This window comes from Delphinapterus leucas, chromosome 11 (assembly GCF_059928025.1).
Source record: "Delphinapterus leucas isolate spDelLeu-1000000601 "Yukka" chromosome 11, BTC_Dleu_Yukka2, whole genome shotgun sequence".
NCBI classification, from domain to species: Eukaryota; Metazoa; Chordata; class Mammalia; order Artiodactyla; family Monodontidae; genus Delphinapterus; species Delphinapterus leucas.
In genome coordinates this window covers 97118194-97130950 of record NC_143139.1, presented here as the reverse complement: position 1 = coordinate 97130950, position 12757 = coordinate 97118194, and the positions used below count along the sequence as shown (strand labels likewise).

Genomic DNA, 12757 nt, shown 5'->3' with positions numbered 1-12757 from the left:
CTGTCACAGGGATGGAGGATAAAGAGATGGGTCCGGTAGAGGGTCTGCCCTGGAGGATCCCACAGTCTTGAGAGGGAGAGGAGGAATTCCAGCAGAACAATACCAGTGCCGGTCCAGAAGCACGTACAAAGCGCTATGAGTGCACAGCCTGAGGAACTGGAAGGACTCAGTGGGACGTAGTGAAAGGATGGACCAGAAGAAGGGCAATCTAGTCAGAAGTCACGCTCGCCACCTGTGCTCACCTGCATCCGTGAGAGGCCACAGGCATCTACCAGAGAGACTATTTCAAGTGGGCCATGTGTCTGTCCAAATCTCAGGAAGGAGGCGAGAATGGATGTTGAGGGATAACTGGCAATTTCCAACACAAACATTTATCATCCATAATAAATGTCTTCCAGCCCAATAGCTCCACGCCTAGAGCATACTTTGGACGTATCTCAGTTTAACTAGCTTTCTGACAGTGCAAAGAAGAATGGAGTGAAGTGGGATTACTGGAGTAAAGGGCATCCACACCCTTAAGGCTCGTGAGCACCACCAAATTGCCTTTTGGAAGCTTGTACTGCACATGCCCACAAGTACTTGTTTCTGAATATCCTAACACAGAATATTATCTCTTACATTTTGTCCATTTGATATGCATAAACAATATTCTGTTGTGATTTTTTTCTTTGTTTTTTTTGGTTTTTTTGCGGTACGCGGGCCTCTCACTGTTGTGGCCTCTCCCGTTGCGGAGCACAGGTTCCGGATGCGCAGGCTCAGCGGCCATGGCTCACGGGCCCAGCCGCTCCGCGGCATGCGGGATCTTCCCGGACCGGGGCACGAACCCGTGTCCCCCGCATCGGCAGGCGGACTCTCAACCACTGCGCCGCCAGGGAAGCCCTTCTGTTGTGATTTTAATCTGCATTTCTCTAATGGTGAGGTTAACTTTGATTGTCAAGTTCATCAGGTTTATGTCTTTCTTTTGTCAGCTGCCTTTTCATGTCCTTTGCCCATTTACCCACTGTGGGTTGGTCTTTTTAGTTATTTGTATGAGCTCTCTGTATTAAAAATATTAATCCTTTATCTGCCTTATGTGCCATCAGTATCTTTTTTCATTTGCCTTTTATTTATGTTTTTTTTAAGTACTGAATTATTTTTTTCTTTTCTAAATAAAAATTATATATATAGAAACAAATATATTTAGCTAAAAATTATATACATACATATATAATGTCTCCTAGCACCCCTTTTCTCTCCAGAGTTGGTCACCATTAAGTGTTTGGCTGGCCTGTCTCTCATGCATGTCATGCATGCACACACACGTGTAGATATGTACTTATATGACTCATATTAAAGAAAGCACAATTAATGGGTGAATCTGTGAGCCACAGATATTAGACACCCTGTTTCCTTTTAAGATGTTTTTTGCTTTATGTTTATGTTTCAATTTGAATAATTTCTGTTGACCTGACTTTCTATTCACTAGTCCTTTCTTCTACTGTGTACAGTTCTGCTGTTAAACAAATTAAATGAGCTCTTGGCTTTGATATTGTATTTTTAATTTCTAGCTTTTTCATGTGCTTTAAAAAAAGTTTCCACTTCTCTGCTGAAATTCCCTAGTGTTCAGCATTGTCAGTTTTCCCTTAATCTCTTTAACGTATTTGTCATTCTTGGATTAAATACCTGATCGTTTCTACATCTGTTCTCTCTGTGGGTCTTCCATGATTCTTTTTTGCTCTTGATCAGGTCACCTTTTCTTTGTTTATTTGTCTTGCAATTTTAAAAGGATTTAACACCAGACATTTGTGTAAAACAGAGTAGAGACAGAAGTAAATCATATTTACCACCAGGAAAAGGAGTGCCCCTTCTGCTCAGGCTGCTGGTGAGGTGGGCTGGCTCAGTTTAATTTCTCAGTTGAACTCTGTCTGGATTTGGTTGCTGAGCACTGCTGAGACTCCAGCCATCTCTGCTTCAGAGTCCAGCTGCCAGCTTGGCATCCTGTGGCAGGCTCTCTGCTTTCCAGCCCTCCTGCCACTTTTGGAGGGTTTCTGGGGAGCTCTGTGTGTCCTCCAGCTCAGCTGCTAGCTTCGTGCACCTTAGGAGGTCGCCCTCCGCCCTGCTGCCCTGCCTGCAATTGCAGTGGGCTGCTGAGGTGCACTCGGTGAGGGCCCCGTATGCTTCAGAGGGGTTTGCCGCTCGTCTGTGCTCAGGCACGGTGAGCAGCTGCCTGACACTTAGGGAAGACCCTGCATCCCTCGGGGCATTTCACACAGCTCTCCTGCCTCACTCCCAGCTTTGGGGTGCTTCCTGTGCAACGTGTGAAGGCCCACGAGGACGGGTGCAGACTCGTACTGTGACTGAGGCTCTTGGGATGCAAATCCATGGGATCGGTCCACGTGGCTACTAAGCAATCACTTGTTTTCTCCATACCCCTGTGTAGAATGAATCTGCTTCTCTGCCCAAGACTCTTCAAGGGTGAAAGGAGTCATGGGTGTTTTCTCTCTGAGGAGTGGCTGGTCCTTTCTGGAGTTTAGTTTATTTGTACCCTCAGTTCTTTGGTGGGTTTCACACCCCTCTCTTTTTTTAGCTTATCCTACTTGTTCTCAGTGCCAGGGTCAGAATGACAATCTGCTGTGACTTTCTGTATCCTAAACGGATGTAGAAAATTTTGTCAAATTCCCCTCCAGAAAGATCATATCAGTTAGTACTCTCCCACCAGCAGGTTGTGCAAGTTTGGCTACCGCTTTCATTTTAAATTCCAGAAGTTGCATTAGGCTTGTGAAATAAAAAGTCTGCCCTCAAGTTAACTCAAATAGTTTCAAAGCAATATTTCTGATACTTCAAAATTAGAATTATTGATTGCCAAGATGGGGCTGCTTGGAAAGCACCTGAAAATGCGCATGAAAATTCTGAAAAAAGATTGCAAGATGGAGACATAAAGACATAAAGGGGTCCCTCTGTGACGCTGGGTTCAGGAGGAGGAATTCCAGGCTGGGTGGGCAGAGGGAGAAATACTCTCCACCAGCTGATGTGGAGCCCTGCAGCTCCGCCACGTGAATCAGCGGCTTCTGAGGTTTGAAGCCACAGTCAGAAACTCAGAGGAGCGCAGGCAGCCACTCTGCACATTGAGAAGCGACAGTCAGAAACTCAGAGGGACGCAGGCAGCCACTCTGCGCATTGAGAAGCGACAGTCAGAAACTCAGAGGGACGCAGGCAGCCACTCTGCACATTGAGAAGCGACAGTCAGAAACTCAGAGGGACGCAGGCAGCCACTCTGCACATTGAGAAGCGACAGTCAGAAACTCAGAGGGACGCAGGCAGCCACTCTGCACATTGAGAAGCGACAGTCAGAAACTCAGAGGGACGCAGGCAGCCACTCTGCACATTGAGAAGCGACAGTCAGAAACTCAGAGGGACGCAGGCAGCCACTCTGCACATTGAGCATCCTTGGAGCTCCTGTGGGAGATTTAAGACCCTTCTCCCCCAGGCTCTGTGCCCAGCCCTCTTCTGCCTGTCTGTCTTCTCCTAGGTGAACATCTGGTTCCACATCCCGAAACACCCCCCATAACAAACAGCAGCTCCGTTGTGACCCCCGTCCTAAGCTCCCCGGCTGCCCCCCACCTCGTTGGTTTGTCCTGCTGCTTTTGCGGCACTTGGCACTATCTACCGTTACCTCATCATTCATTTGTCTGTTTCTTGTTTTGCTTCCCCCTCCAGAGTCTAAGCTTTCCAGGAGCAGAGCATCCTAAATGAATGATGGTCACCAAGGCTTTGCAATCTCATTAATAGATATAAGAGATTTACCAAGCTACCATGGTTCTTAGCCTCCTCTTTACCTACTAGGTTATAAAATATCGAAAGGGACTAATCACATCTTCATGTTTATGATACCGATTGGCACCATGAGTTAATTTGTAGTTACTGTGTTTGTAGGGTGTCAGCTGCCCTTTGGTGACACGGGGACTCTGGGACCTAAACCATTACAGCTGGGACCCCTTTCCCCACCAGGAAGTGCAGGCGCCCTGCAAGCTCATTCCAGAACTAAACATTCTTCATTATCCTTTAGCATCCAGTGATGCTTACCTCTTCCTTGTCTTTGAAAGGAAAAGGTTGTAGATTTAAGAATTACGTGTTTTCCCCTCAAAAATTGGCAAGGGGATGAAAAGTGAATGTAATATTTTGAAGATTTATTTGAGATAAAATTGATTCTTAACTAAGTTTTATTTCAATGTCCATGTTTTTCACTTGTGACATAGGTCCTTTATAGGGAAGATTATCTTCGCTCTTTTTTTCTAATGTTACTACTATTACTTTATATTGATTGAAATGTAAATTTCAGAGGTGCAACAAATGACTGCAGATTTGCAATTGCGGGTCATCTACTTGTAAACCTAGATATAGTGGAAGAAATACTGTTTAGAAGTTTGTTGGATTCTAGTACACAGTGAAATGCTGTTTATTGTCTTAGCTTTAAGAGCGTTTAATAAATAGCTGTCTCTCTTTTATAGCCACAGCTGTTGCACATCCAATACTGTCGTCCTTAGATGTTAAGCGGATTTTATTTCAAAAAATTACTGATAAAGGAGATGAGTTGAAGAAAGCCTTTCACCTGCTCGACATCAGTAACAACATGACGGTGACAAAGAATGAACTGCGAAGAGTCATCACAACCTTCCTGCTGCCTCTCACGAGAGAACAGTTTCAAGATGTGCTGGCTCAGGTACAGTGCGGAAAAGGCTCAGAATCACCCAGTATGGAGGAGGGAATGCAGTATATTACAGGAGCATGTAACCTCGTCTGGCTTTCCCCCACTGTCCCAAATAGAGTTTTGTTTGTCACAATTCAATTAAATTCTGGCAGGTTTGGGACAATTATCATGTGCTTGGGTCATATTTTGTGGGTAGCAGTATTGTAGTCATATTAGTTTATTTTTTAAGGCTTCCATATAAAGAGTATTTGGTCAACATGTACTTTGAAACTTAGTATTTGCGTTTGTTCTTACCTGAAGTGGTTATTGAGCATCTACTGTATGCTCAACCCAATGCAGAGCAATCAGACAGTTTTCAGCTATTATTTCTTCAAATATTTTTTTCTACCTCTTCCTCTGCTCTCTCGGACATTTTGGTATTGTCTTCCAGACCCCTGAGGCTCTGTTCATTTTATAAAATATTTTTCCTGTCTATCTTTCGGACTGCATAATTTTCATTGATGTGTCTTCAAATTCACTGACTCTTTCTTAGCATCTCCATTCTGCTATGAAGTCCATTCGGTGAATTTTTAACTTTAGACATTGTATTTTTCAGTTCTAGAGTTTTAATTTGGTTCTTTTTTTTATAATTTCTATTTATCTGCTTAGATTTCTTGGTTTTTCTTTCAATTATGAGCATATTTCTTTGACTACATTGAGCGTAGTTAAAATAGCTGCTTAAAAGTCCTTATCTGGTGATTCTAACATCTGGATCATCTCAGGGTTGGCCTGCTTTGATTTTTTTCCTTTGAGAAGGGTCACATTTCTCTGGTTCTTCATTTCTGAGCATATTTGGATAATATCCCAGACTAGTGCTATTCAATAGAAATATAATGTGAGTCACATAAATAATTTTAAATTTTCTAGTAGCTACATTACAAAAAGAAATAGGTGAAATTAATTTTAATAATATTTTTATTTGACCAAATAAATGTATCTAAAATATGATCTCATTTCAACATGTAATCACTATTTAAAATTGGTAATAAGATATTTTACATTCTTTTCTGTGTACTAAGTCTACAGAGCCTGGTATGTACTTTACACTTACAGAAGACCTCAATGCTGACACTAAATTTCCATTGGAAATACTTTATCTGTATTTAGAGTTCATAAAAGTTGCTGTTGAAATATTAGATTCATATAGCCGGTCATTCCAAACTTAAAAGTTTTCCCAAAGTGAAGTTAGTTTTAGAATTTAAATAAATTAACATGAAATTTAACAAACGGTTCAGCTCATCAGTTGCCCTAGCCACGTTTCCAGTGCTCAGGAGTCACGTATGGCTCTGGCTGTTCATTAAACGGTGCAGCGCTAAACGTCACGAATGCTGTGCTGTGGAGACTCTGGATTCTGTTATATTCCTCTGAGACTTTTGATACTTTTGCTTTGACAGGCAGTTAACTCGCAAATTCTCCCTCACCCGCAGTGGGCAGTCATTCATATCTTGATTCAGCTTTCTGGTCTTTTGCTGGGGCTCTTGAGTCTGACCCGCACACACATGGTTCAAGCGCCAGCTGGAAGTGTGGACAGAGCGCGTACACAGAGAGTGTTGCTCCTCCTCTTTCAGGTTCCTCTCACATTGTTTTTTGTTTTGTTTTTTTGTTTTGTTTTTGCGGTACACGGGCCTCTCACTGTTGTGGCCTCTCCCGTTGCGGAGCACAGGCTCCGGACGCGCAGGCTCAGCGGTCATGGCTCACGGGCCCAGCCACTCCGCAGCATGTGGGATCTTCCCGGACCGGGGCACGAACCTGTGTCCCCTGCACTGGCAGGCAGACTCTCAACCACTGCGCCACCAGGGAAGCCCTGCTTTATTGTTTATAAAAAAGCAGTCACAGAGTCACAGACGAGTTGGAAGTATAGTGCAAAGAACAATTTTCTCTTTCATAAGCCATTTGGGGGTAAGCTGCTCCACTACCTCAAATATTTCAGTGTATGTTTCCTTAAAACCAGAGCCCTGTTCTATACACCCACAATCCAGCCGTCATGGTGAGGATAGTAATGTCATCTCATGTCAGCTGTCTCAGCCCCAGGCCCCAGGTCACAATCATGCAGTGCATTTGGCAAGTCTCCTATAGTCTAGAACACTTCTTCAGTCTTTCCTTAGTCTTGAGGACCATAACACTTGGAAGATTGCAGACCTGTTATTTTGTAGAATGTCCCTGACTTGAGTTATCGGATGTTTCCTGATGACTAGATTCAGGCTTGCATCTTTGGCAGGAATGTCACAGAAATGACGCTGTGCTCTTCTCCACGCTTTTCTTAGCTTACAGGTGATTTCCGTCTGTCCCATTACTGCTGATGTTCACTGCAGTCACTTGATTAAGGTGGAATCTATCAGACCCATCTGTCTTTTTCCTGGTGGAGTGCTCTTTATCTACTTTGTAATTAATAAGCATTTTGTGGGAGAAACTTTGAAACTATGTAGATATGCCATTCCTCACCAAACTTTCATGTATTCATTTATTGTTTATATGTTTGCAGGGACTCGGGATTTCCTGTTTTATTAAGTGGCTTATGATCCATTATTTTCATTATTTATTTTGATGTTTCAATTGTCCCTAATATAGCCAGTAGGAGCCGCTTCATGCTGGTTTCTGTGTCCTTTTGACATGTGTCCATCATTCTTTGAGCACTTCCTTACTTTCTGATACAAGATACTATAAACTCACCTGTACTTTCCTTGCCTCGGTCCCAGAATCATCCATTTCTCCAAAGAGCTCTGGTTCCTTTTAATGGAACCAAGTATCCAGAATCTGGGATCTGAGTATACCAGAGCTGCTGTTTGCTCCAGGCCCTCTAAGTGGGCAGGGCCCCAGGGGATATATTCCATATATAAACATATATACACATTTACATACACTTACATCTACATGTATTTCTATATCAATCTATATATTGAAAACCGTGAGTGCACACCAATACCGCCAGTTCTAACCCCGTACCTCAGGGTTCATTGTAATTTTCTCACTTTTTATGTTTGTAACTACCGTTTCAGACAATGAGCCACTTGGCTTCTGTGTTCTGAGTATATTCACTTATTTGATCAGCCTCCCTGGCATGTGACTCATGTCCCATGTCCAGCACCTCCACCCCCAGGTGGATGCCCTCTTCCTCCAGCCCGGCTCTGGAGCACGGCTCCCCCATGTTGCAGACGCCACTTTTGTCTGCCCCATCTAATGACTGTAGGACTGAATTGTGAGGGAACAGACAGGGAAGGAGGGAAGGGGAGGAATGATGAAGAGCTTTTCTCTTCTTCTTTTAAAAAATGTATCCCCTTTATTCACTTCCAGAATTTCACAAATAGTATATATTGATTCTTCTACATGTCACCTTTTGTTGTATCTGCATTTTAAATAAAAGCTTTATAAAGATATAATTTACATATCATAAAATTCACCATTCAAACATGGACAAGTTCCTGGTTTTTCATATACTCACAGAGTTGTGCAACCATCACCACCATCTAATTCCAGAACATTTTATCACCCCCAAAAGAAACTCTGGATTCATTAGCAGTCACTCCACTCCCCTTCCCCTAATCCCTGACATCCATTAATCTACTGATACCTTACATCACAACAGATTGCCAGTTCTGGAGAGTTCATAAAATGGAATAATGCAATATATGATCTTTTGTAACTGGCTTCTTTCACTAAGCATAATGTTTAGTTATGCTAAACATCCATGTTGTAGCATGAATCAGTATTTCATTCCTCATTATGGCTGAATAATATTCCACTCATGGATACACCGCACTTTATCATCAGTTGATGGATCTTTGGGTTATTTTCACTTTTTGGCTTTTGCGAACAATACTGCTGTGAAATTTCATGTACAAATTTTTATGTGGACATATGTTTTCGCTGCTCTCGGGTACATACCTAGGAGTGGAATTGCTGTGTCGTATGGTAATGTTCTCTTGCTTTTAAAGAACCTTTGTCCTCACAAATATCACATGTTTCCTCATAACCTTGATTTAACTGTTCCTTTCTTTATACCAAATGGAAAGTTAAAATATTATTTCCTGCTGATGTCTCCCTATATTCATGATCTAATCTTTTTTTTTTTGCTTTCAAAGAGTAGTTTGCAGTTTATTTTTTTTATTTTATTTTATTTTTTTAAACATCTTTACATGATCTAATCTTAATTTAAAATTTTGACAGCCTTCCCAAGCTAATCAGCTATGCAGGAAGAGGAAAAGTACAGAAGATGTGAAATGTGCATCCGTTTTTTAAGAGCTACATCTGTTTTTAAAAGAAGTCACTGAGAACTATAGAACTTCAGAGACTTTAAAAAACAGGTTCTGATAGTCTGTCTTATAATCAGGATGTTTTTCTAGAACCTTGAGCTCCTGTGACCCCCTCCTGTATAAACCAAGGAGACTGCAGTGTGGTGCCTTTTCAGGAGGCCAGGTTCATTGGGAATGAAGGCCGGGGGTTCTCTTCCTAATCCCTGGAATTCACAGTGTGTGTCCCTTTTCTAGATCTTTTCATGACTAATCCAGGTGGTGATACAAACTTTCTTTTTCAATAGTTAATATAAGCTTAACTGGAAGTATATAAAACAGGTAAAATATTTCATGGGACTCTCACCCTTAAAATTAGAAAAGAATTTTCCAGTTATAGTGAATTTACTTTAGCTTTAATTTTATTTCAAGAACCGTGTCAAGAATGTTTTAACGTCAGGGTATTTTGATGATTGATCAGGGCAAGAGTGATGAGGAGGCATTGCTTGTAACCTGCCCTATACCTTAGTTTCATTAATAGTAAAACGAATTTTTAAAAAATGTGGCTTCAGTCTCTGAATATTAATATAAACATTTTAAAAGAGGTTGAATTGGTAAATAGATTCCAGAGAAACTGAAAGCATTTCCACTAAGATCAGGACCAAGACAAGGTTGTCCACTCTCACCATGCTTATTCAACATAGTTTTGGAAGTTTTAGCCACAGCAATCAGAGAAAAAAAAGAAAGAAAAGGAATCCCAATAGGAAAAGAAGAAGTAAAGCTGTTGCTGTTTGCAGATGACATGATACTATACATAGAGACTCCTAAAGATGCTACCAGAAAACTACTAGAGCTAATCAATGAATTTGGTAAAGTAGCAGGATACAAAATTAATGCACAGAAATCTCTGGCATTCTTATACACTAATGATGAAAAATCTGAAAGTGAAATTAAGAAAACACTCCCATTTACCATTGCAACAAAAAGAATAAAATATCTAGGAATAAACCTACCTAAGGAGACAAAAGACATGTGTGCAGAAAATTATAAGACACTGATGAAAGAAATTAAAGATGATACAAATAGATGGAGAGATATACCATGTTCTTGGATTGGAAGAATCAACATTGTGAAAATGACTACTACCCAAAGCAATCTACAGATTCAATGCAATCCCTATCAAACTACCACTGGCATTTTTCAAAGAACTAGAACAAAAAATTTCACAATTTGTATGGAAACACAAAAGACCCCGGATAACCAAAGCGATCTTGAGAACGAAAAATGGAGCTGGAAGAATCAGGCTTCCTGACTTCAAGCTATACTACAAAGCTACAGTAATCAAGACAGTATGGTACTGGCACAAAAACAGAAATATAGATCAATGGAACAGGATAGAAAGCCCAGAGATAAACCCACGCACACATGGTCACCTTATCTTGATAAAGGAGGCAAGAATATACAGTGGAGAAAAGACAGCCTCTTCAATAAGTGGTGCTTGGAAAACTGGACAGGTATGTGTAAAAGTATGAAATTAGAACACTCCCTAACACTGTACACAAAAATAAACTCAAAGTGGATTAAAGACCTAAATGTAAGGCCAGACACTCTTAGAGGAAAACATAGGCAGAATGCTCTATGACACAAATCACAGCAAGATCCTTTTTGGTCTACCTCCTAGAGAAATGGAAATAAAAACAAAAACAAACAAATGGGACCTAATGAAACTTAAAAGGTTTTGCACAGCAAAGGAAACCATAAACAAGACGAAAAGACAACCCTCAGAATGGGAGAAAATATTTGCAAATGAAGCAACTGACAAAGGATTAATCTCCAAAATTTGCAAGCAGCTCATGCAGCTCAATAACAGAAAAACAACCCAATCCAAAAATGGGCAGAAGACCTAAATAGACAATTCTCCAAAGAAGATATACAGATTGCCAACAAACACATGAAATAATGCTCAACATCATTAATCATTAGAGAAATGCAAATCAAAACTACAATGAGGGGCTTCCCTGGTGGCGCAGTGGTTGAGAGTCTGCCTGCCGATGCAGGGGACACAGGTTCGTGCCCCGGTCCGGGAAGATCCCACATGCTGTGGAGTGGCTAGGCCCGTGAGCCATGGCCGCTGAGCCTGCATGTCCGGAGTCTGTGCTCCGCAATGGGAGAGACCACAACAGCGAGAGTCCCGTGTACCGCAAAAAAAAAAAAAAAAAAACTACAAATAGAACTACCATACGATCCAGCAATCCCACTACTGGGCATATACCCTGAGAAAACCATAATTCAAAAAGAGTCACGTACCACAATGTTTATTGCAGCTCTATTTACAATAGCCAGGACATGTAAGCAACCTTAGTGTCCATTGACAGATGAATGGATAAAGAAGATGTGGTATATATATACAATGGAACATTACTCAGCCATAAAAAGAAACGAAATTGAGTTATTTGTAGTGAGGTGGATGGACCTAGAGTCTGTCATACAGAGTGAAGTAAGTCAGAACGAGAAAAACAAATACCGTATGCTAACACATATATATGGAATCTAAGAAAAAGAAAAAAAAAAAGGTCATGAAGTACCTAGGGGTAAGATGGGAATAAAGACACAGACCTACTAGAGCATGGACTTGAGGGTATGGGGAGCGGGAAGGGTAAGCTGTGACAAAGTGAGAGAGTGGCATGGACATATATACACTACCAAACGTAAAATAGCTAGCTAGTGGGAAGCAGCCGCATAGCACAGGGAGATCAGCTAGGTAGTTTGTGACCACCTAGAGGGGTGGGATAGGGAGGGTGGGAGGGAGGGAGACGCAAGAGGGAAGAGATATGGGAACATACGTATATGTATAACTGCTTCACTTTGTTATAAAGCAGAAACTAACACGCCATTGTAAAGCAATTATACTCCAATAAAGATGTTAAAAATATTTAAAACATACAATAATAAAAATGTGGCTTCAGTGTCTGAATATTAATATAAACATTTTAAAAGAAGTTGAATTGGTAAATAGATTCCAGAGAAGGAAAACTAAGTTCCGTTCTGGTCCTGGTGGTTGTGCTGGGATGGGGAAAGAGAAGTCTTTGAAGGTACTTATCAGCATACTGGATGTGGATTTACAAAGTACACTCCCCCAGCCCCAGTCTAAGAATTGCTTTCAGTGATTCATCAATGGACGGTTTTGATTCTCCAACATTTTTGCCAGAATAGCTAATACTGGAGAGGTGATTTGGGTTGTCTAAGCGCTTAGTTTTGTAGACCAGTCATTGCAAATGTGTATCTGCCACATTAGAATTTGCATTAGACCATAAGTAGCAATATGAAATGTGACAAAAGCTTCAATACATTTTTAAAAAATTTTATTTATTTATTATTTATTTTTGGCTGCGTTGGGTCTTAGTTGCTGCACGCAGGCTTTCTCTAGTTGTGGCGAGCGGGGGCTACTTTTCATTGCGGTGTGCGGGCTTCTCATTGCGATGGCTTCTCTTGTTGCGGAGCACGGGCTCTAGATGCATGGGCTTCAGTAGTTGCAGCATGCGGGCTCAGTACTTGTGGCTCGCAGGCTCTAGAGTGCAGGCTCAGTAGTTGTGGTGCACAGGCTTAGTTGCTCCACGGCATGTGGGATCTTCCTGGACCAGGGATCGAACCTGTGTCTCCTGCATTGACAGGTGGATTCTTAACCACTGTGCTACCAGGGAAGTCCCAGCTTCAATAGATTGATGGATTTTAAGGCAGGGTGGTTAGTGTAGTGAGATGAACTTGGGCTCTGGAGTCACAGATTTCTGTGACTAAATGACTTAAT

The 12757-nt window shown here is 41.5% G+C and overlaps 1 protein-coding gene and 1 long non-coding RNA gene across 2 annotated transcripts in view; both read left to right on the top strand.

Moving 5' to 3' along the window:
* Positions 1-3188, top strand: part of LOC149748092 (uncharacterized) — a 33012-nt gene extending 29824 nt beyond the window's left edge. The window contains exon 4 of the long non-coding RNA XR_016395073.1: positions 739-3188. This is a non-coding gene — a long non-coding RNA (uncharacterized LOC149748092). The remainder of the gene's footprint in view (positions 1-738) is intronic.
* Positions 3189-4487: 1299 nt separating this feature from the next.
* EFCAB6 (EF-hand calcium binding domain 6) overlaps positions 4488-12757 on the top strand; it is a 215550-nt gene continuing 207280 nt past the window's right edge. The window contains 1 exon segment of the mRNA XM_022596843.2: positions 4488-4699. Coding sequence (XP_022452551.2) covers positions 4610-4699 — 90 coding nt within the window. The 5' untranslated portion in view covers positions 4488-4609.